This window comes from Hordeum vulgare, chromosome 5H, assembly GCF_904849725.1.
Source record: "Hordeum vulgare subsp. vulgare chromosome 5H, MorexV3_pseudomolecules_assembly, whole genome shotgun sequence".
In the NCBI taxonomy this organism is placed as follows: domain Eukaryota; kingdom Viridiplantae; phylum Streptophyta; class Magnoliopsida; order Poales; family Poaceae; genus Hordeum; species Hordeum vulgare.
In genome coordinates this window covers 489,073,944-489,095,387 of record NC_058522.1, presented here as the reverse complement: position 1 = coordinate 489,095,387, position 21,444 = coordinate 489,073,944, and the positions used below count along the sequence as shown (strand labels likewise).

The window sequence follows — 21,444 nt, the reverse complement described above, 5'->3', positions numbered from 1 at the left end:
TTGATGATGTCGGCCTGCGCACTGGCCAATGCCTTCCGTCGACGCCTGTCCAACCGCTCCTCGCGGCGCCGACACGTGTCCTCCTCGCGACGCCTTGCCCAATAATCCTGCTCGTAGGCGACGTCCTCCGGGTGGCGTCGGCGCCACTCCGCCATGACCCGCTCGTCCTCCTGGGCGACGAGGAGGCGGCGTTGCCGCGCAGTGTGCTCCGCACGGTCTTGTGCGGAGTTTACACGAGGCGGCGGGGCGACGTCTAACGCCTGCTGGAACGTGTGAACGTCCTGGAAGTTCATTTGGCGGCGCGGTCTGCCTAGGCGCCACGCCGCCGCGTCGAACGCGCGGGCGGCCTCGTGCGCCGTGTCGTATGTGCCGAGGCTAAGCCGGAGATCGTCGGAGCATATCTCGGCGTAGAACCCGACGTTGGGACGCTCGCGGACGCCGCGGTAGCCCGACGCAGAACGGCGGCATGGTGACGCGTCGGGGGCGGGGCGCTGGAGCGGTGGCGACGCGCTGGGGCGGCGGCGGCGCGACATGCAGAGGGAAAGAGAGAGAGGAGCGGTGGCGGCGTGCGAGGGAGCGGCAGAGCGCTGCGCTTTTATAGGCGCGTCGGAAGCGGCGCGACAAAAATGACGCGCGAACTGCCGCCTTTTCGTGCGCGGTTTTCCGTCGTCGCTAGAGCAAGCCATTCTGTCCCGCGCACGCTAAAATAACGGTTTACTGCGGGCGCCTTTTCGCGTGGTTGTTGGAGATTCTGTTAGGTTGTTGGAGATGCTATTAGTTTAACAGATTCCGTCCCGCACCGCACCATCGCGCCCAAGGAGGATTTAAAAGGAGCGGCGGCGGCGAGAGGCCCGGCGCCGACCGCAACCCTAGCCCGAATCAGCACCCGTCGGCCGACGCTTCCGGAGGGGGCCGCTGCGGCGGCCGAGGCCGACGACGAGGCGCGGCGCGGCGCCCGTTCACGGCCTTCAGCCAGGTCCACGCCGACCTCGCCCTGGCGCGCGTCCCCGAGGAGCAGCCAAGTTGGCCAGATCTCGCGGCCCCGGCCGTCCCGTCCCCGTCCCTAGGGTTCCGAGGTGCGCGATTGACATCCCAAATTATTATTTTTGAGGGTGCGACTAACATATAACATCCCTTTTGGATCGGTGCAGGAGAGGGCGTACATGATGCTGCGGATGGACGGAGGCGGCGAGGCCAGCGATTATGGGAGCTCGGAGGCCGGGATCTACGAGCACGAGGAGGAGCTGGAGCACCACCTCCGCGTCAGCCGACAGGAGCACCCGGGTGGCGTCGATGGTGATGGGGACGATGATCTCAAGGCTGAGGGCGAGGGCAAGGGCGAGGATGAAGGCGAAGACGAGCTCTCTGAGGCGCCCAGGAGATCGAGTACGAGGAGGAGGAGTTCGATTAGGATGGGGAGGCGGAGGACGTGGAGCCAGAGCTAGACCCTACAGAGTACAAGGTTGCCACATGGCTTATGGCCCTCGCTGGGATCAACGACTGTGAGTATGTTTTGTTTTCCTGCCAATTTCACATTTCACGTGGTTTGCCGATGTGCAGTTTTGCTTTTGCTTTGTAGGGCGGGCGGAGGAGCATGTCGAGGATAACATAAACGCCGCGCAGGTAGTGATTTATGTTTCCTTGTCTTGGATGGATTTAATTTTTTGTATTTGGAAGTTGGGAGCACTCGAGTTTTGATTAAATGACCTAGGACCGACAGCAATGCTTATTTTGTTAATGCGTGTGACATACAGTGTATTACTTGTTTATTTTAATTGAAGCAGTGGCATAATTCCTTGGTAGAGCTAAATTATTCTTTGAAATTATAGCAACAAAGCCAAAAGCAACCTAGGATGTAGATAGTATGCTATAAGTGGTAAAATTTACCTCCTGCCATGTTTTCTCCGGGGATTGTGGCATGCACCTCCAATTCATCTAATGCGCGGAGAACTTTGTCTTTTTTCAAATTGTGGTATTGTGTTTTCGCTTACTGGGACCAGCCAAATTCGAACAGAGCAACCGACAATATACAAATCAGCATATTATTGAAAAAACACAGGATTCATGGCAAGAGGTTGATTCAGACGAGTACTCTTACGAGGCAAGTTGTTTTATTTCCTCTAGTGCCTGGGCCTGCATCTAAAGTTTCAAGACGCAATGCTAATGGTTCTAGCCATGGTTTCAGGAATTAGTTGCATTGGGTGAAGTAGTTGGTACAGAAAGTAGAGGTCTCTCTGCTGCTACACTTGTTTCCTTACCTTCAGTAACTTACAACATAAAAGATATGCAAGACGGCAACATAGAACAGTACATTCAATACTTATAAGTTTCACAGCCTTCCAATAATATATATTATTAAAGTGGCATGCTAACGTGTAATTATTGTTGGTAGACGTGTAATTCGTCGCGTGGAATTTGAGGGAGGTGAATCCTTGGTTGCACTTCCCTGCAAGCATCCATACCATCTTAACTGCATTAATCAGTGGCTTCAAATAAATAAGGTACAATGCCGCTTTTGACTTGTTTATTGTTAGAACTTATACAATAGTTCCCCATAGATGAGGATTGTCTGAATTTTCATGGTATGAAGCATATCAGGCAATTACGCATGCGCCATGGAAAATGTAGGGTTCCTTTGTACCTCTACTATGCACCAGCACCATACGTCTATGCTTATTAATCTAGTCACCTACTCACCGTCTATGCTTATTAATCTAGTCACCATCTATGCTTATCAATCTAGTCACCTGAATAGAAAATGTAGGGTTCCTTTGTACCTCTACTATAAACCGTACGTCTATGCTTACTACTGTAGTTATTATGCAGCTATGGCTTGCTGTAGCCTTATACCGTTGTCTGAAATACACTTCTCTGCGCATATCTTTCTAGAGTATTTATGATCAATAACTATGATTTAGTTTCATATGTCCCCTTTTAAAAGGCTAGTTTCATGTATCCCTTTTGCCATCTCAAGTCAAGTAAAATATCATAACATGATTTAGTTTCTTATGTCCCCTTCTTAAGAGCTACTCCCTCCAATCCAAAATAAGTACCCCAGTTTTGAACTTAGGCTAATTCAACCCTAGTTCAAAACTGCAACACTTACTATGGATCGGAGGGAGTAGTAATTATAAGTAGTACATCTATTTTGGCTACAGAAGATTTCAAGTAGTTGCTAGTGCTAGTTTAAGAAGTTATTTTGTCCCGCTTTGGTTAAATGAAGATAGAATGGTGAAAGAAATAAGGGAGCAATGCCTTTGCTGTGCCTGTGTGCTTTTTCTTTCTGGGCTTCAGTTTCTTGACTAACATCACTGTCTACAACTCACCTATGGGATTCGTAACCAGTCTATATGGTATAGAGACACCTAAAATGTTGCTAATTATCAACACCCAATTATGCACCGCAGCACCGGAAACATTAATCTTTTCTATTATATTTAGTCGTTTACCGTTAGAGCTAAGTTATTTACCATTAGACCTAAAGTCAGTTTACAATATTGACTTGTCCGAGTCGAGTAATAAATTCAAGCTTTGGCCTTCAAGTAGAAAGTTAAACTAGTTGGACAGTCTTCATGCGCCAATTAGTGAAGGCCATGAAGTTACACATAACTCTATTCTTGGCATGGATTATATATTCAATAGCTTAGTGGGCTGACACAATAGTATTTGGACACATAAAGCAGGAAATAATTAGGCACGAATGTTTGAGTTGACTAAACTAGAATTCATTTCACAAGAGCACATTTGTGTTGAGAAATTCTTATATACGACCTTTAATTGTAGTCAGTCAACTTCAGATAAGTCGTATCACTTACTACAAAAAAATGGGGGCCTTACCGTGTGGGGAGGTTGCTAAAGCAATAAAAATGTGTTCATCATTCATGTCAGTACGAATAAATCAAGTTTAAAATTCACCATACATATCGATATAAAGAAAACATAATATAAATTCAGAACCATGCAAATACAACTACAACAATGAGTAAGATACATGTAAAGTTTATTTGTTCTCAAAATAACCTAAGAATTATTCAGCTTCATGCCAAGTTGCCTATAATAAATGGTCACCGACGAGCATGAAAACGATAATATCCATCTTTGCTATTTGGACTGCTGGGGCTTGTCAGCACTATGCCCCTACGAGCAACTGCACTGTAGACATAAAATGGTTAGGTGTTAGCTCACAGTGTAATATGCGTGATTAGCTTATATTGCATTGCATCTGAGTAGAGCAGAGACACGATGGATGTAGTATGTGGTGGTTACCTACGAGGTTGTCTGCGTGGGCTCTGGACATGCACTCCTTGGTCCTATTCATGTGACGCCATTGGGCTTGTTCGCCACAGGCGCCAGCGCTCAGACGATGCCACATGCTATCTCTATGTTGAATACCTCTCCAGTTGATATTGTGCCATGACCGCCCAACGGTTTCACCATGCGCAATGTATCGATGATGAGGCCTACTGCGCATGATGGAATGTTGGATAGTTGTGGCACAATATGCATCAGGGAGGCGTCGAAAGTAGGAGCGGCATGTGGCAGGGTCGACCGGTGGCAGACAAGGCCAAGGCGCAAGTCGCATGATTAGGATAACCAGGATCAATGAGGTTGCCACAAGATCCTTCCCGGATGCCCTTGCAAGCGGCCATCATGTACTCCATCCATAGCGCATGTGTTCGATGCTTTGATGTAATTCGAGTTGAACGTACATTTGGTACCAGGATTTAACACCTGAACATTTTTGCTGTCATTTTTTGTCTGCTAGTGCAGTTACTTGTGATGGTCCAGCAGGTGGCAACCCTGAGCCAGCTAAGTAGCGAAGAAGATGATATATTGTTTTCATGCTGGTCAACGCGTATATTTTGTTGGTGGCAACTTTTCATGAAGTTAGTAGGTCTTTCATTACTTTTAGAATTATTACATTATTTGTTGTATTTTTACTTAATTGCCAGAGCTGTATTTGCATGGCTTCTGTACCATATTATGTTAAATAAAACATAATATGGTAAGAAATACACCTTATCAGAAGTTAACTAGCTATAATTCAAAGGTTATTACGCTTGTAAATTATTCCTATATAAGAATTGCTCGACAAGAATATTATCTGTACAGATAAATTCTGCTCAGTCAAAGCATTCATCATGCTTATTTTCTGCTTCTGGTCAGTATGATTTTACAAAGAGCATTTGCACATTTTTATTTGCTTCAGCTAAAAAAACTTTTATTCAGCATTAACGCCCCATGTTTATTTTGGGTGTTAATCAAAGAGGTAGTTCAAGTCATCTATGATGTCTAAAATGATTGAATTGCCTTGATAGATGCCAGAAGTAGTTAGCCAGCAACCAGAGCTATTTGGCGAGCTTTGGCGGATGCCATACCTAAACGGTGTTGCTTGCTGCAAATATACGCACGTATTTTACGTATAAAGCTTAGTCGTAGCTCCTGCTGGGCCTGGTTGGCTGTTTGCTGATGGGCCTGGTTGCTAATGCACGTAGGCCACAACTCCATGATGTTAATATTGAGTGCGGCCACCATCATACAACCAAACCTAGCTACTGCATGAAATTGCGATCGTGCGTGGTGGAGGCGGCAGCAAATAGGGCATTAGGGCACGGTAGGGTGGTAGCAGCCGACAGCGCATGACCGCCATGGGTTGGCGAGGCAGTGAACGGCGACTCAGCGAGTCAACGACGTTGAGCAGATCAGCGGACGGTGTTGTAAAAAAGATCGAATACTTGTATTATGTTTCCGTTGATTGAAATTATATTAGATCAAATATTCAAATACATATGTATGTTCTCTAGTTTTAGTTATGTACTTGTGCATTGCATTTATTCTAGTGCTGAAGTGCTCTCACATCGTTGAAAAACTAATTGATTTGTTTCCTCTTGTGACTAGATATGGATATTTAAAAGAATTGTTCTTGCTGAAATTAAGAAAGAAATTCAAAATAGACCAAGAAGAATGCCTTTGCCACGGTCTACTTAATAAAAATAAATCTTTATTATAGGTATGTATTCTTCCTAACTATATTTACTTAACTTCACTTAAATTTATGCGTGTCTTGATTAATAATGGTGATAAATTGTTGATTTGTAATCCATATAATCTTCATCTAGTGAGATATTTTGAGTGCCAGCATTTACTTTTGGATTTCAGTTGTACTTGCTGAATATAAAGTATTCTAGCAAGCTCCTGCATCGTTGTTGTATACATGATTTTCTTCTTTAAAAACTTTGCCACACCTGAAAATTATTCCCTCCACCACTGCTAGCAATGAAGCCGAATAGAGGTTTGCTCGTGCAAGGGTATTAAACTGGCTTGCATAAGGAAAATGTATTGATCTTCCCTGTGCAAGGGTATCAATTTGACTTCTAGTTGGATAGCTCCTGGTTTGCACCACCTTGCCCCCCACAACCACGAGCAGCTGCACCACACACAAAAGTGAAGCAAAAATGTTATGTTCAAGATGTATCACACTTGCATCTGAGTAGCTGCACCAGACACAAAAGTGAAGCAAAAATGTTATGTTCAACATGTATCACACTTGCATCTGAGCAGATCAGGAACGATGGATGAAGTACGCGGTGGTTACCTGCAAGGATGCTTGCATGGGCTTTGTCTATGATTTATGTGATTCTAAACATCCTATTGAGGCGCTACACCAGAGGCTCATTTGTCGCTGCCGACATCGCTTGGTCGTCGTCCCATGCCGTGCTAGCAAATTGGCCTGTAGGCTGTATGTGACATAGATCTAGGACCTCCAAGAAGCGTATGCCCATGGAGGAGACCAATGTTGAAGCCCATTGACACCGTAGGTTGCAGAGATCCCGTGCCCGCAAGAAGCGCACGTCCGTGGAGGCGACCAGGGTCGAAGCCTGTCAGCTTTTCTCGGTGCATAGATCTAATGCCTACAAGAGGCTCACCTTTGTGCAGGCGATCAACTTCAAAGTCCGTCAACACTACGAGTCACATAGATCGAGTGTCTCCGAGAAATGCAAGCTTGCAGACCGGCTCTTTGTGCAACATGGATTTGGCGTCCATGAGCAAGGCGAGCTCATTGTCGTGCCCAATCGTCTCTTCATTGCACAATTCTATTGCCCGCTTCTCGTGTAAGCGCGTCACGACAAGCGGAGTTGACGCCGTTGAGCAGGTTGACACTCTGTGCTCGGCTTGATCTCGATGCTCCTATCATCGACAAAGTGTTGTGAGGATTGCAAGCCATCGGGATCGGGCCATCGACGACGCCACGCTCAGTGATGAATTGTACGGGCACCTCCTATCGCGGCAATGCTAGAAATTGTGAAAATGGTTGGCTTGTGCAAGTGCACGGAGTCTGGCATGGTATAGTAGGAGGACCATTCGCCAAAACCGAGTCGAGGTTGTAGTTGGCCTGAATCTGCGCTGATGCTCCAGAGATTATGTCGTCCATCGAGGCCGCAGAATGTGGTTGCATTGACTGGAAGGAGAAACGACGGGAGCTCCGAGGCTGCATAGTCAAAAGACGTTGAAACATCATTCCCTCCAGTGTCACAGTAGATTGGTCGATGCGCTTGCACCATACGTGACGGCGTGGGGACAAGCGGATCAAAAATCACGCCATTGTCATTGTGTGTTGACACAGTACATCGTTGAGGAGGTTGTCAAGCTGAGAGCTCCGGGCGTGGGAGACAACCATGGTCGAAAGACCAAAGTGTGATGCGCCACCTCTAAAAGGACCGAGATGAGCGTGGGATGCCCTCGAAGGGACTCGGCTACTTGTCTGCGCTCCTGCAGTAGCCGGAGCATTGGTAAGGAGGTAGTTAAACATATTTCTTGGCTGGTCCGGGTTCTTCCCAGTGTCTCTGATGCTTGGTGGGCCTTCCGGTCGTCTCATCTTCTCGTCTCGATTGTTTTGTTTCCCACACACTAGAAAAATACAATTAAGAACTCATTAGTTTCACAAACAAACTCAGGAGTATTGCTATTATGTCACTCTCCATACTGGTCACGTGCACAAAGCCTACCCGACAAAAGTAGTTGTTTTGTACGAGTCGCGTCTTTTGGCGGGAGGAAAATACGTAAAAATTAGAGTTGCTCCATTACGAACTGACATAGGTGCTATTTATAGCCCCTGTTAAAGCGCTATTTTAGGAACCAAATCAATTCTCATATATTCAAATTAATTTGTATCTATTTACGTTCAAATATACGATAACACAAACATTAATGTTCTACAAACTATTCTTATTCTGATATTTTCGTGAGCTTTAAATGCTACTATTTATTGTAGTGCACCCATATATGGATATCAATCAAAGATTTCCTAGTATATCACACTGCACTAATGAAACAATCATCAGGATCCACTCTAAATAATAATAACATAATTAGTGTATAAACCTGAGAATCATAGTGGAGCAAAATGGCAAAGCAAAGAAAAGTTTTCACAAGACTGAAGATTAAAACATGAGAACTATCTTCCCAAGGGTTAAACCAAAGCAGCAAGGGGTAGTTTTGGCAAAGAAACATAATAATGAATACTAAAACATCAGAACTATCTCCCCAAGGGTTAAACCAAAGCAACGAGTAGTTCTCGTGTTGTATTCTTCAGTCTTATGGAAACCTCATTTGCCTTGTTGCTTTGCTCCAGTATGATTCTCTGGTTTATACGCTACTTATGTTATTATTATCGTCCTGCTGATCATTTCATTCGTAGTCTGAGATATAGTAGGAAACATTTCATTGATATGTATATATGGATGCGCTGCAAGTAAATAACTGCATTTAAAGCTCGGAAAAATATCAGAACGCGAATAATTGGTAGGACATTAATGTTGGCGATGTCGTATATCTAGATGTAAATAAATGACAATTAATTTGGATATATGTGAATTGATTTCATTTCTAACATATTGCTTCAGCGGGGCTATAAATAGCGCCATATCAGTTGGAAAAAGAACACATCTAAATATTTGCATATTTGTTTCTCGTCCAAAGGACACGGGTTCTCAAGTCCTGGAAACAACCACTTACAGAAATATAGGGAAAGCCTGCTTAAGCAGGAGCATGTAAACAATCTCTTCGGTCGGGTAGGTTCTGTGCATGATCGGTGCAAAGAGTAACACTATAACAATACTTTTGAGTTTGTGAAGCTAATGAGTTCTTAATAGTACTTTTATAGCGTGTGAGAAACAAAGCAATCAAGACGGAAATATGAGACGATCGGGAGGCCCACCAAGCATTGGAGGCACCGAGAAGAACGCGGCTTGACTAGGAAATATGTTCAACTACCTCCTTACCAATGCTCTGGCTACTGCAGGAGCACGGACAAATAGTCGATTCACTTCGAGGGCATCTTACGCCCATCTTGGTCCTTTCATAGATGCGCATCACGCTTTGCTCTTCTGGCCATGGGTGTGTCCCATGCATAGTTTCTAGCTTGACGACCCCTCGCCAGCCATGCCTTGCCAATGCAGAGAAACAACGAAGTTACTTGTGATCTACTTTGGTGGAATGGTGTTTGGCCGTCTTCGGCTATGCTGCCTCAGAGTGATTGTCGTTTCTTCTTCCACTCACCACAACCACACTCTGCCTTGAGCGATGACATCAACTATGGACCGTCGGCGCAAAATCATCCCAACTACTACCTCGACTCTATTTTGGCGAATCGTCCTTTTGTGCCACGCCAACCTTTATGCACTCACACAAGCCGCTCAATTTCGTAGTTTATGGCACGACCACGACAGGAGGTGCCCATACAATTCCATGTGGAGCGTGGGGTCCTGATCCCGGTGGCTTCCAATTCTCTCAACGCTTCGTCTGTGCTAGGAGTGTCGGGATCAAGCCGAGCACAGTCTTGGCGACGTCAACTCCGCTTGTCGTGGTGTGCTTACGCAAGAAACGTCCAACAAATTTGTCCAACAGAGAGAGCTGGTTTGCCGCGACAATGAGCTCGCCTTTCTCATGGGCGCCTGATACGTGTCTCGTGGAGAGCCGATCCGCCATGACGGCGAACTTGCATTTCTCATAGGCACATGATTTGTGTAGCTCACGGAGCTGACGGGCTTCAAAGTTGGCCGCTTGCATAGGGGTGCGCTTCTTGTAGGCGCTAGACCTATGCAGCCAATAGAGTTGACGGGCTTCGACGGTGATCGCCTTCATGGCCGTGTGCTTCTTGCGGGCACCTGATCTGTGCAACGTACGGTGTCGATTGGCTTCAACACTGGTCTCCATGGGCATACACTTATTGAAGGCCCCAAATTTGTGTCGCTCAAACAACCTACGAGCCTCCTTACTAGCACAACACGGGGCGGCGACGACAAACGAGCCCATGGTACGGCGCCTGAATCAGATTGTTAGAATCGTGGAAAGTGTGGCCAGAGCCCGCGCAGACATCCTCGCAGGTATCCACTACGTACTTCATCCATTGTGTCTCATCTGCTTAGAGGCAAGTGCGATACATGCTGAACACAACATTTTTGCTTCATTTTTGTGTTACGTGCAGCTGCTTGTGGTCGTGGGGGATGAGGATCCCCTAGTTCCACTACTGATACGTGGGCCTAGTTGCAACCTGGTCCACATGTCAGTGACCCAACGGCAGGTGTCGTACGTCAGAGGAGCTCTCTCCGTCGTGGGGGTGCAAACCAGGAGCTGCCCGACTGAACCAATTGGTGAAGTATATGAATCTTGCTGGTTGACGCCTATCTTCTGTCAGCGTTAAGAATAAATCTTAGATGTGTCTTTACTCTATTAGAGTATTATTTTAAATAAATGGTTACTAGAACAATATCATGTTTTACTGCAATTCATTGCTATATCAATATGTAAGATGGTTTTGATTTTATTAATTTGATGTTCCTTGGTGAAATGTGATTAGTCTAGTGGCTTATGTCTGATGGTGATAGTGAAGATGATAATAGTGCAGATGCAGAATTAGAAGATTGCACTATTCAGTTAGCTTCCGTTTGTCTTGTGGTAAATTTTGACAAATACGCATAGAGACAAAATTTACCCATGTTAGGGCCCTCATGACCGAGGTATAGCCTACCCTTGCTTTGATGTATAATATGGACCTAGCCCTGTATAAGCACTAGGATTTGCTGTTCAAATGTGCTGACCATAGGGATCGTGTGGGTCAAGATGTGTGCGAGAGCCGCCCGGGAGTTCTTGCCTTGCCTAATCCCATTGTTAGAACCTTGCACAAAATGAAGCCCTCTCAGGGCACTTGCATTCTGGACCGTTTGATTGTGTGTCCAAAATACTTTCAGCCGTTCTAGCCAGGTCTCCTCTGCCCCTCCTCTCGATCCGCCGGCTGGCGCCCTCCCTTTGACGGAAAGCAAGGAGGACCGGTGGATCGAGGCCGCAGCATGGTCCTCTCTGCTGTTGCCTCTATTCCACGACAAGGATGTTTGCCTACACTGCCAGCAACCAGGGAGAAGAACGGTGCAGCCGTCCACAGGTCCGTCTCTCTCTCGCTCTCCCTCCCTCCCTCTCTCGCTCTCTCACTCTCCCTCCCTCCCTCCCTCCCTCCCTGTCGTTGTTAGATTCTGCTGGTTTAGGACATTTCGCTGGTCTGGCTGTTGGTTTGGATTGGTCCCAATTTTAGATGTTACTCTTGAGGATTACTCGTTGGATTACATTAGATTAAAATATGGCGCAGATTTGTGGCCTTAGGGTTAGTCCCTAATTTAGTTTTTTGTCTTAAGGATTGGTTGTGTCAATCACATGCCTGGTTGGTTGTAGGAATTGTGCCTGTCATGGTTGCGGTTCAGTGGGTTTAGGAAGCCATTATTAGGTGCTTGATTCGAAATTACCAGGTGAAGGGGATGAGATGGATTGTGGCTGGGCACTGTTGGAAATTGTCTGCCTAAATCATTGATTAACCAAGCTCTGCCTAGTCGCTTATCTTTGGGATTGGATATATCAAACGTTGGTTGGGAAATAGACGACCATCTGTGTTGTTGTGGATGTGGTTCTCTGAGTCAAGGTGCTGGATTTGTCGTCAGTAGATGAGCTGATGAACCAATAGAATGTAGTAATGGTAGGTATGATTTTGTTCCAAGTTGTGGTTACATAATTAAATATCTAGGATGGACCTTTAGCTACTGAGGCCTGAAAATAGGAAGTTGACAAATAGAATCTCATTTTATTTGGATTTTTTTTAAAGTGCATCTCATAAATAGCACTATTAATTCCTTAGTTACCATTTGCTAGAATTTCTTGCTTTTGAAAGGAATTTAGAAGGATTTTAAGATTAGTACATTCAGTTATTTGCCTCGCTGTTCCTTACCAAAGCAGCAACCTTCTATTGCTATTTCATGCCGTGCTCTTCTTAATCTCTTATCAATGCGAAGACAGCTCAAAAGAATGTCACTTGTGAGTTACTACATGAACGTCTATGAAACAGCAAGCTATCAGTATCCTACTAGGGTTTTGCTACCATATATTTTTTTTTGGGTGACAAACCAATCATTGATATTATTCATTCAGACTTAAATGCTTGCATGATATTATTCATTCACCATATTGCACTTGGTCAGACCATTTATCATGAATCTATATTTGTCCATCTTCAGAGTGCACCTTCATTTGTGCAAAAAAGAAAAACAGTACGGGTAAATATTAGTTTTACTTTGCATAGTAGTATAACCAGGTATGTTGAACTGTACATTTTCTGCATGTTATCATGTGTGTGTTTGAAAGCAAGCTAATTGGACGGTGGTATTTATTTGCATGAATGCCTTGCCATTTTGCGGAAAGTTACTTGATATGTGAGGTGCTCTTTATATTTTGTATGTGAGAGAGGATTAGTTAGTGAAGCTTTCTATTGACAAAACCATTTCATTAGTCTTTTTTGGTTGTAACCGTCTCCTCTGAGACTGACTTTCTACCTTTTCAATACAAAGAAACGCACTCTCTGCGTTTTCTCGAAAAAAAAAAATTTAGTCTTTTTTGGGGTGGGGGTGGGGTACAGTCAGGCCATCTTGGATGAAAGACATAGTTCGCGTGAATCATGACCTTCCCTGCATCTTCACTTTGGTACATCATCAATAAATGTTTTGTCTGTACAGAAACATGGGAAATCATCAGGTTAGTTAATTTTGCTCAAAAAAAGTTCAGTCAGATATAAGGATTCTTTAGGAAAAAATTCTCAAGGACTATACTGAATCAGGGCGAGGACTCAAATGTCGTTAGTAGTGATTCTTTAGACAAAAGCCGAAAAGGGTCTTACTATTGTGTCTGTTCAGTGTCCACCGTCCACAAATAGTTCTATTTAAATTGGAGTATGAAGTCCATTTTAGCCGATGAATTTGCTGGATCACCTCCATTGCAGGAGTTTAGCTGATATGTATTGTATGCAGATGATTACGAGCAAGATGCAAGGACACAAAAAGCTTGGATGCAGAGAGGTTAGAGGCGAGCTGCTGCTAGCGCATGGTGGCATGCTGCATCTCCCATCGGTGCTTGTGACAGGGGAACCACATCCCTGGCCGATTCATCTATACCTCAGCTGGTGCCTTTCCAAGCAATGCCAAACCTATAGGCTACAACAGCTAGGTGAGCCCCCTACACGAAAATAACAGGCTCAGGAGGTGTTTATCCAATAAGTCAGTAGCTTAACATTCTAATCTTATTTGTCTTCTGCTCATGGGGCATGGCGTCTTTAGGTTATTGAAGGGGATTGTGTATGGATGCTGGCATTCAGACTGGTCAGCTAAGAGGTTAGAATTACCCAAATTTCCTCTTATATACTCCCTCCGTTCCTAATTATAAGGTGTATTATTTTTCAAAAAAGTCAAAGTTCTCAAACTTTGACCAAGTTTATTGATAAAAATAATAATATCTAGAATATGAAATCATTATCACTAGATTCACCTTGAAATATATTTTTATATTATATATATTTGACATTGTAAGTATTTATATATTTTGCTATAATGTTGGTCAAACATAGATGACCGTTGGCTTTTTGAAAAACTAATACACCTTATATTTAGAAACAGAGGGAGTATAAGGTGTATTTGTTTTTTGATAAAATCCACAATATAAGGTGCATTTGTTCTAATTTCTCATAATTCCAATCTTGACCCTCTAGAAAAAGGAAGTATCTCCCCCCTGATTGCACGTATCTCTCCTAGAGAAAAAAGAAAACTAACTCTCTTCCGATTGTATATATCTCTTCCTTTCCTAGCCTAAATGATTTACTTGTCGCTAATCCACGAATTAGACAAGGGTAATTTTGGCCTAACTAATCTATAATTATATGCCTTGGTCACCGTGCTGAAATTTATACACCTGATACAAAGGAATGGAGGGAGTATATGATAGCATAATACAGCAGTGGTAGCCTCTCCTACTATTGTCTTGTCCAAAAAAGTGTGATACTAAGATTTTCACTACAGTTTTTATCTTACTTTGTTAGAAAAACAGATGATTCCTATGGTATACAACTTTACTGCATGCTCTTTACTTGCGTGCATACTTGATCCTCTGTTCTCTTGGTTGGCTTTGCAGACCAGGACACAGTCTGGAGAGGCCCTTGGTCATCAGCTGGTCCATCATGAGGTTTGTAACTTCACTGAGATCATGCATGCTCCTTATAAGCTAGGGATTAAAGTTCTTAGGATTAACTGTATCATCGAGCCGCGAGACGCCGCTTTTACTATTATAATAACTTCAACTCTTCTCTTCAAATAATGCAATCCAAGGATTATTTTGACATATAGATGTTGATGTCCCAAGCTGAATTTCAAGATACTCGTGGCAGGAATTTCCCCCATAAGTGTTGTGGTTTAATTCGCTATACTGTTAGAATTTCGCGAGGAAGGCGTCTGTCGCCGCCTCACCGGGGTGGTGCTGAGTCAACTAAAAGTCTGAGGCACTAATATGTGTGCATTACCTACTGCTGTATATTTTTCAGTCATGCACTCTGTTCTCTTAATGATTAACTGTGAACGAAATGGATCAGGGCAATAATGCTCATGTGCTAGAACAGAACTCTAGAAACTTGAATGGAAAGAAGCTTTAAAGCAGGGTATTACTGATAAATTATGTTGCATATTGTTATTATAAGTCGTATAGGTTGCCAAAGTGATGGCATAAGGTCACGGTCTCTTAAAATGTGCTTAACCTGATTATCTCATCACTTGATTGATATGAACAAATGGTAAATTCTGTAGCTTTTAATAATGGTGGTGCAGGCTGCAGGCTAAAATTGAGCATGTTAATGTATCAGGGAAGACTGCATTCTGAGATCAATCGACATGTTAATCTGGAATAAAAGAAAATAGCACTAAGCTTCTCAACATGGACATTCTCGACAGCTAGGTAATTATATAAAATATCCTTATCTATATCTACTGAAGTTTATGTATGTATGTGCAATTTATCCATTACTTTACATCCTTGGTCCTCATGGTGCTGCCACTGAAGTACAGTAGATCATATGCATTTTACTGAAGTCGGAGTAATGCCAGTTCTCCACTCAGCGCAATGTCCCTGTGAAACGTATATGATTCTACTCTTCATTGATGCAACTGATGTACTGCCACACAAGGACAAATACTTTAGTTGTGTACTATAGGAAAAACATGATTCTTCCATCCTGAGACTGGGTGAGGTGTTTGTTTTGGAACTTTGTACGTAATCCATTAACAGCGGTATCAAATGACGCTGAATCTTGTTTGGTTAGTTTTGGCTGTAATCACAAACCATGGGATCAGCTACCGATCAAAATCGTGTCGTAACAGAAACCGGAGCTGCCCTCTCGCGTCCATTCTAAAACTGTTACCACGTCTTCCTTATCCAGTCCAATGGAGTTTGGCGGCGGCTCGACGTGGGGGCTGACAATGACAAGGTCACGTTTGGGACTGGATGAAGTCCGGGCACACCGGTGAAGATGAAGGAGAGCGGCCGACACCGGTGCGCGCCACCACGCCCACAGCCAGGCCCGGCTGCGGGCTACAACAGCACATCATCCAACTGATCTAGGCCGGAATTCTTGTCGCTATCATCGGCGGTGGCGGTGAGGTAGAGACGGCGCTTGAGGGTGGCGGTTGGGACGCCAGGCCGAGGGAGGGGATGGCGAGGATCTTGAAAACAAGATGGTCGATGTGCTGGCCGGGGAGCTCAGGTCGGAGGCACTAATGTTGCCGATGGAGATGAACGGAGCCATGATGTGCTGGCCGGGGAGCTCAGGTCGGCGGCACTAATGTTGCCGATAGAGATGAATGGAGCCACGGAGGGCCCGGTTGTAGGGCTGACTACGCTACAATTCATTATTAGAGTATAAGCAAACAAATTCGTTTGCGATAGAGCAACTTCAATGGGGCGACCCATTTCGTCCGCTGATGTCCGTTTGGACCGGCACGGATAAAAAAGATGGTCCAACGTTCTGACCCATTGTCAAAATGGGTCCACGCCGATCGATTTTTGACCCAAATTTAGGACATAAATGCGTCGGCGCGAACGCGCGCCCCCTCGGTCGGCGGGGGTGCATGCGAAGGAGGTGACCAAGCGACGACGTCTACTGGCGGCGGAGCAGCGGCGAGACCCCACGTACGCGGCCGACTCCCCTAACTGGGAGGTGTGGTTCGGCGTGGAGCACGAGGAGCAGCGCCGTCGTGGCGTGCGCGAAGTGCAGGTAGGAGGCCCTCTGCGCCCCCCTGTCGTCAACGACGAGGACCAGGAGGCTGAGGCCGCCTACCAGGCGGCGCTCGTTGTTGTCCTCCACGACAGCGAGGAAGAAGCGCGGCGCATGGCCGAAGAGGAGGCGGCGTACCAGCAGAAGCTCGCGGAGGCCATCGCACTGTCGGCCACTGGCGACTGCGTCGTGCCACCTCGGCCCGAGCCCGAGCCCGCGGAGCCGCAGGAGGTCTACCAGTGGACCGGCGTCGTCCAGGAGTTCGTGACGGCTGTTGGGGAACGTCGCATGGGAAACAAAAAATTTCCTACGCGCACGAAGACCTATCATGGTGATGTCCATCTACGAGAGGGGATGAGTGATCTACGTACCCTTGTAGATCGTACAGCAGAAGCGTTAGTGAACGCGGTTGATGTAGTGGAACATCCTCACGTCCCTCGATCCGCCCCGCGAACAATCCCGCGATCAGTCCCACGATCCAGTACCGAACGGACGGCACCTCCGCGTTCAGCACACGTACAGCTCGACGATGATCTCGGCCTTCTTGATCCAGCAAGAGAGACGGAGAGGTAGAAGAGTTCTCCGGCAGCGTGATCGTGCTCCGGAGGTTGGTGATGACCTTGTCTCAGCAGGGCTCCGCCCAGCTCCGCAGAAACGCGATCTAGAGGAAAAACCGTGGAGGTATGTGGTCGGGCTGCCGTGGAAAAGTCGTCTCAAATCAGCCCTAAAACCCCACTATATATAGGAGGAGGAGGGGGGAGACTTGCCTTGGGGTCCAAGGACTCCTAAGGGAGTCGGCCGAGCCAAAGGGGAAGGTCTCCCCCTCCCAAACCGAAATCCACTTGGTTTGGAAGGTGGAGTCCTTCTTCCCTTTCCCACCTCCTTCTTTTTTTTCCTTTCCTCTTTGATTTTCTTTCCTATGCGCATAGGCCTCTCTTGGGCTGTCTCACCAGCCCACTAAGGGCTGGTGTGGCACCCCAAACACCCATGGGCTTCCCCGGGGTGGGTGGGCACCCCCGGTGAACTCCCGGAACCATTCGTCATTCCTGGTACATTCCCGATAACTCCGAAAACCTTCCGGTAATCAAATGAGGTCATCCTATATATCAATCTTCGTTTACGGACCATTCCGAAAACCCTCGTGACGTCCGTGATCTCATCCGGGACTCCGAACAACATTCGTAACCAACCATATAACTCAAATACGCATAAAACAACGTCGAACCTTAAGTGTGCACACCCTGCGGGTTCGAGAACTATGTAGACATGACCCGAGAGACTCCTCGGTCAATATCCAATAGTGGGACCTAGATGCCCATATTGGATCCTACATATTCTACGAAGATCTTATCGTTTGAACCTCAGTGCCAAGGATTCATATAATCTCGTATGTCATTCCCTTTGTCCTTCGGTATGTTACTTGCCCGAGATTCGATCGTCAGTATCCGCATACCTATTTCAATCTCGTTTACCGGCAAGTCTCTTTACTCGTTCCGTAATACAAGATCCCGTAACTTACACTAAGTCACATTGCTTGCAAGGCTTGTGTGTGATGTTGTATTACCGAGTGGGCCCCGAGATACCTCTCCGTCACACGGAGTGACAAATCCCAGTCTTGATCCATACTAACTCAACGAACACCTTCGGAGATACCTGTAGAGCATCTTTATAGTCACCCAGTTACGTTGCGACGTTTGATACACACAAAGCATTCCTCCGGTGTCCGTGAGTTATATGATCTCATGGTCATAGGAACAAATACTTGACACGCAGAAAACAGTAGCAACAAAATGACACGATCAACATGCTACGTCTATTAGTTTGGGTCTAGTCCATCACATGATTCTCCTAATGATGTGATCCCGTTATCAAGTGACAACACTTGCCTATGGCCAGGAAACCTTGACCATCTTTGATCAACGAGCTAGTCAACTAGAGGCTTACTAGGGACAGTGTTTTGTCTATGTATCCACACAAGTATTGTGTTTTCAATCAATACAATTATAGCACGGATAATAAACGATTATCATGAACTAAGAAATATAATCAGAACTAATTTATTATTGCCTCTAGGGCATATTTCCAACAATGGCGCCGCCCATCTGGCTGGGCGCGACCCCGCGGCAGGAGCAAGCCTACCTCGAGCACTGGAGGTCGTAGCACCTGCGGACGAAGCGCGCCGGAGGCCTGCGACTCATGAAGAAGGAGAAGGAGGAGTAGGAGGAGCGTGCCCGTGCTGCTGCGCTGCCACCGCCACGAGCACGCCCCGCGCCGGCGGGGCAAACGACGGAGGCGCAGGCAAGTGCGCTCTGGAACTCGGTGTTCCCGTGGAGTCTCGTCCCTGCGCCAACGTTGGTCGACCTCACCGGCCTTGATGACGACAACGACGACGCCTAGGGCTGCATGGACATGGTTTTAGGTTTTCTTTTATTTTTATTTAATGTAATGCGGGCGCGACGCGTGGACTATCGTCGGCATTCGTGACGACTTTTAATGTTTAATTATGCATTATTTCTTTGTTTTCACCGGTAAAAAATGGGTTCGGCTAGCTTTGGACGCACGAGCCGATCCATTTGCGTAAGCGAATGTTCGTCTCCGCCTGATCGACCCAAACGGACAAAAAACCGACGAAATCGGTGTCTGTTTGGGTTGACCCCTTGGAGTTGCTCTTACATTGCCGCCTGAAGCCTAAACCAAACACCTTCTACATGTACTCCTCAATCTGTGCGTCTTTGTAGAGAAGACATGTTGTCATTTGTCAAAGCGTTGCCTCGGATTCGGCAGCTTGCAGGGCACGCACACGCAGCGTCGCAAAATTTAAACCATAAAATCTCTAAATCAGCCGGTGATGATGCCGAAATAACACACACACACGGGCGCGACAGGAGGTCTCCATGGTCAGCTGCCAACCCGGCGCGACGCGCGGTGAGAACAGTCGTGTGTCGCAGAGTCACAGTAAAAACTGGCGAATCAGTCAGACGAGTACCTCCCTCCCTCCCTCCCTCTGCGGCCTTGTCTCACGCCCATCGACTACCATACTACTAGCCCGCTGCAGGCTACACCGGGCTACTGAAAAGATGCGGCCTTCCATACCGGCCGTACCCGTCTCTCGCTCGCCCTTTGTCAAACGATGCCGATCCCGAGCCCCACCGGGCCGTGCTTAATGGCGTGCTGCGTGGCTCCTCCACTCCGGTTCTCGCTATAAATGCACGCACGTCCAGCCATTGGAGGAGGTTCCATTCCATTCTGTTGTTTAGCTTCGTAGCATAGCCCCACCGACCAGCCCCAGCTTACCTCCTCCTCCTCCTCCTCCTCCTTCATAGCTCATTTTGTCCGCTCCTCTCCGCGCTGAACCAGATGGCGGTAAGTGTCCTGTGACTGTGAGCCAGGCAAGGCATCCGTGCCAGCAAGTTCACCAAGAATCCGAGTCCTTAATCATCTTTCGCTCTTCTTGCAGAAGGCGAGGAGGAGGCGTCGCGTGCCGCCGTTCGGGGAGTGGAACTACAACTACCACCACGACGCGCCGGAGGGGACAGCGGCACCGCCGCCGGCCGCGTGGTACGCCACGCCGGAGCCGGAGGCCTGCAGCGACGTGTGGTTCAGGTACTCGCCGCCCCCGCGCAAGTCCACGCCCAAGAAGCATGCGAGGAGGCGGCCCGAGGGCGACGTCGCGGACGCAGCCGCGGCCAAGAACGGCGGCTCCAGGAGGGTGGTGCGGCCGGTCGACGGGGACCTGTACCAGGTGCCGCCACCGCCGGAGCTCGCCCCCCACCGGGGGCCGAGGAAGGTACGTACGATCGCCCAAAAAAGAAAGTTTTCAATTTTTGTCTTGTGGTTGGAGCTAACTTGACTTTGTTTGAATGCCATGTTGTGCAGACGAGGAGCCTGTGGATGGGGTGCCTTGGTCTCAACTCATGCGTCGCCTCCTGAACCGGAACTCATGCGTGATGATGGATGGGAATGGGATGCTGCCTGCGTGTTCATCGGCAGTGTTTACTTGCCATTTCTGTTGGATATACACTCCAGTTCTGTCCAGTTGGTAACAAAGGTGGTTTTAGAATCTCGACGTAATTTTTATTAATGCTATGTTTGATGCGTTTAGTACTTCCGGTGAAGTTTGATGATAGCTCTAAATCATTTTTCGCAAGAGAGAGAGAGAGATCTGTCTCTCCGAGTGTATGCCCTTTCTTGGCCTGTGGTAAGATGGTTGTTAGAATTTTCCTTCATTCTGTGTAACGTGGCAACATCTCGTCCTGTGCTACCAATGCCTTGGTTACCCGGAATCGCTTCTGATAAATTTTGGTGTGCAAGCGGCTTCCAATCCCTGGCCTGTTTTTTTATTTTTTCATCATTCAGAGATTCAGAGATGGCGATAGATAGACGAGCAAGTACAGCCCACCGTTGTGCTGCATGCCTGCATGACGAGCAGTTGGGGTAGGCCCGTGAAGCCTGGCGAGTCTGGTACGCACATTGATTCGTGCACTTGCTCACTGGTTTCTTTGGCCCGTGCCAATGCCATTCAACCCGATCGGCCATGCATATACACTGTCGCGCAGCCGTGTGTGTCCACCGCAGTGACTGAGAGTAACTATTTTGGCATGTGCCTGCTTTTGGCATACATAAATCGAGCAAGGCCAAAAGTCACAAATGCGTACGACGGCCGAGCGAGGTCGACGTCGAGCGCGATTGACTTGGAAAACTGAGAAGAGAAAGGGAAATGTTTAGATTCGACGCGTCGGTCGAAGCGTTGCGCCGGATGCGTGTGGCGAGTTCGTCGCTTTGTTTGATCGCTCCTGATTTTTCGCATGGACTTTTGTTGA

General features: G+C 46.7%; 1 protein-coding gene, 2 long non-coding RNA genes and 1 pseudogene across 5 annotated transcripts; all 4 read left to right on the top strand.

Annotated features, from left to right (window-relative positions):
- The first annotated feature begins 626 nt into the window (after nucleotides 1–626).
- Nucleotides 627–5,067, top strand: LOC123396980 (annotated as a pseudogene).
- Nucleotides 5,068–8,387: 3,320 nt separating this feature from the next.
- LOC123399805 lies at nucleotides 8,388–13,535 on the top strand. Of its 2 annotated transcripts, XR_006610433.1 has the most exons (4): nucleotides 8,388–9,071; nucleotides 9,164–10,385; nucleotides 10,487–10,652; nucleotides 13,344–13,535. It is a non-coding gene; the product is annotated as an uncharacterized LOC123399805 (long non-coding RNA). The 2 variants fall into 2 exon arrangements; XR_006610432.1 differs by having other exon boundaries at nucleotides 8,406–10,385.
- Nucleotides 13,536–14,681: 1,146 nt separating this feature from the next.
- On the top strand, nucleotides 14,682–15,734 carry LOC123399804. Its single transcript, XR_006610431.1, has 2 exons — nucleotides 14,682–15,309; nucleotides 15,420–15,734. It is a non-coding gene; the product is annotated as an uncharacterized LOC123399804 (long non-coding RNA).
- A 4,113-nt stretch (nucleotides 15,735–19,847) lies between these two features.
- Nucleotides 19,848–20,921, top strand: LOC123396124. 2 transcript variants are annotated; one of them, XM_045091174.1, is made up of 3 exons: nucleotides 19,848–19,987; nucleotides 20,085–20,411; nucleotides 20,501–20,921. In XM_045091174.1, the coding sequence occupies exons 1-3, from the start codon at nucleotides 19,982–19,984 to the stop codon at nucleotides 20,552–20,554; spliced, it is 387 nt and encodes a 128-aa protein (XP_044947109.1). In that variant the 5' UTR covers nucleotides 19,848–19,981; the 3' UTR covers nucleotides 20,555–20,921. The 2 variants fall into 2 exon arrangements, with proteins under 2 accessions (XP_044947109.1, XP_044947108.1); XM_045091173.1 differs by having other exon boundaries at nucleotides 20,082–20,411.
- Nucleotides 20,922–21,444: the final 523 nt, after the last annotated feature.

Coding starts and splice junctions, on each gene's coding strand:
- LOC123396124 (XM_045091173.1), top strand. Junction 20,412..20,500: donor CCCACCGGGGGCCGAGGAAG/GTACGTACGATC, acceptor CATGTTGTGCAG/ACGAGGAGCCTGTGGATGGG.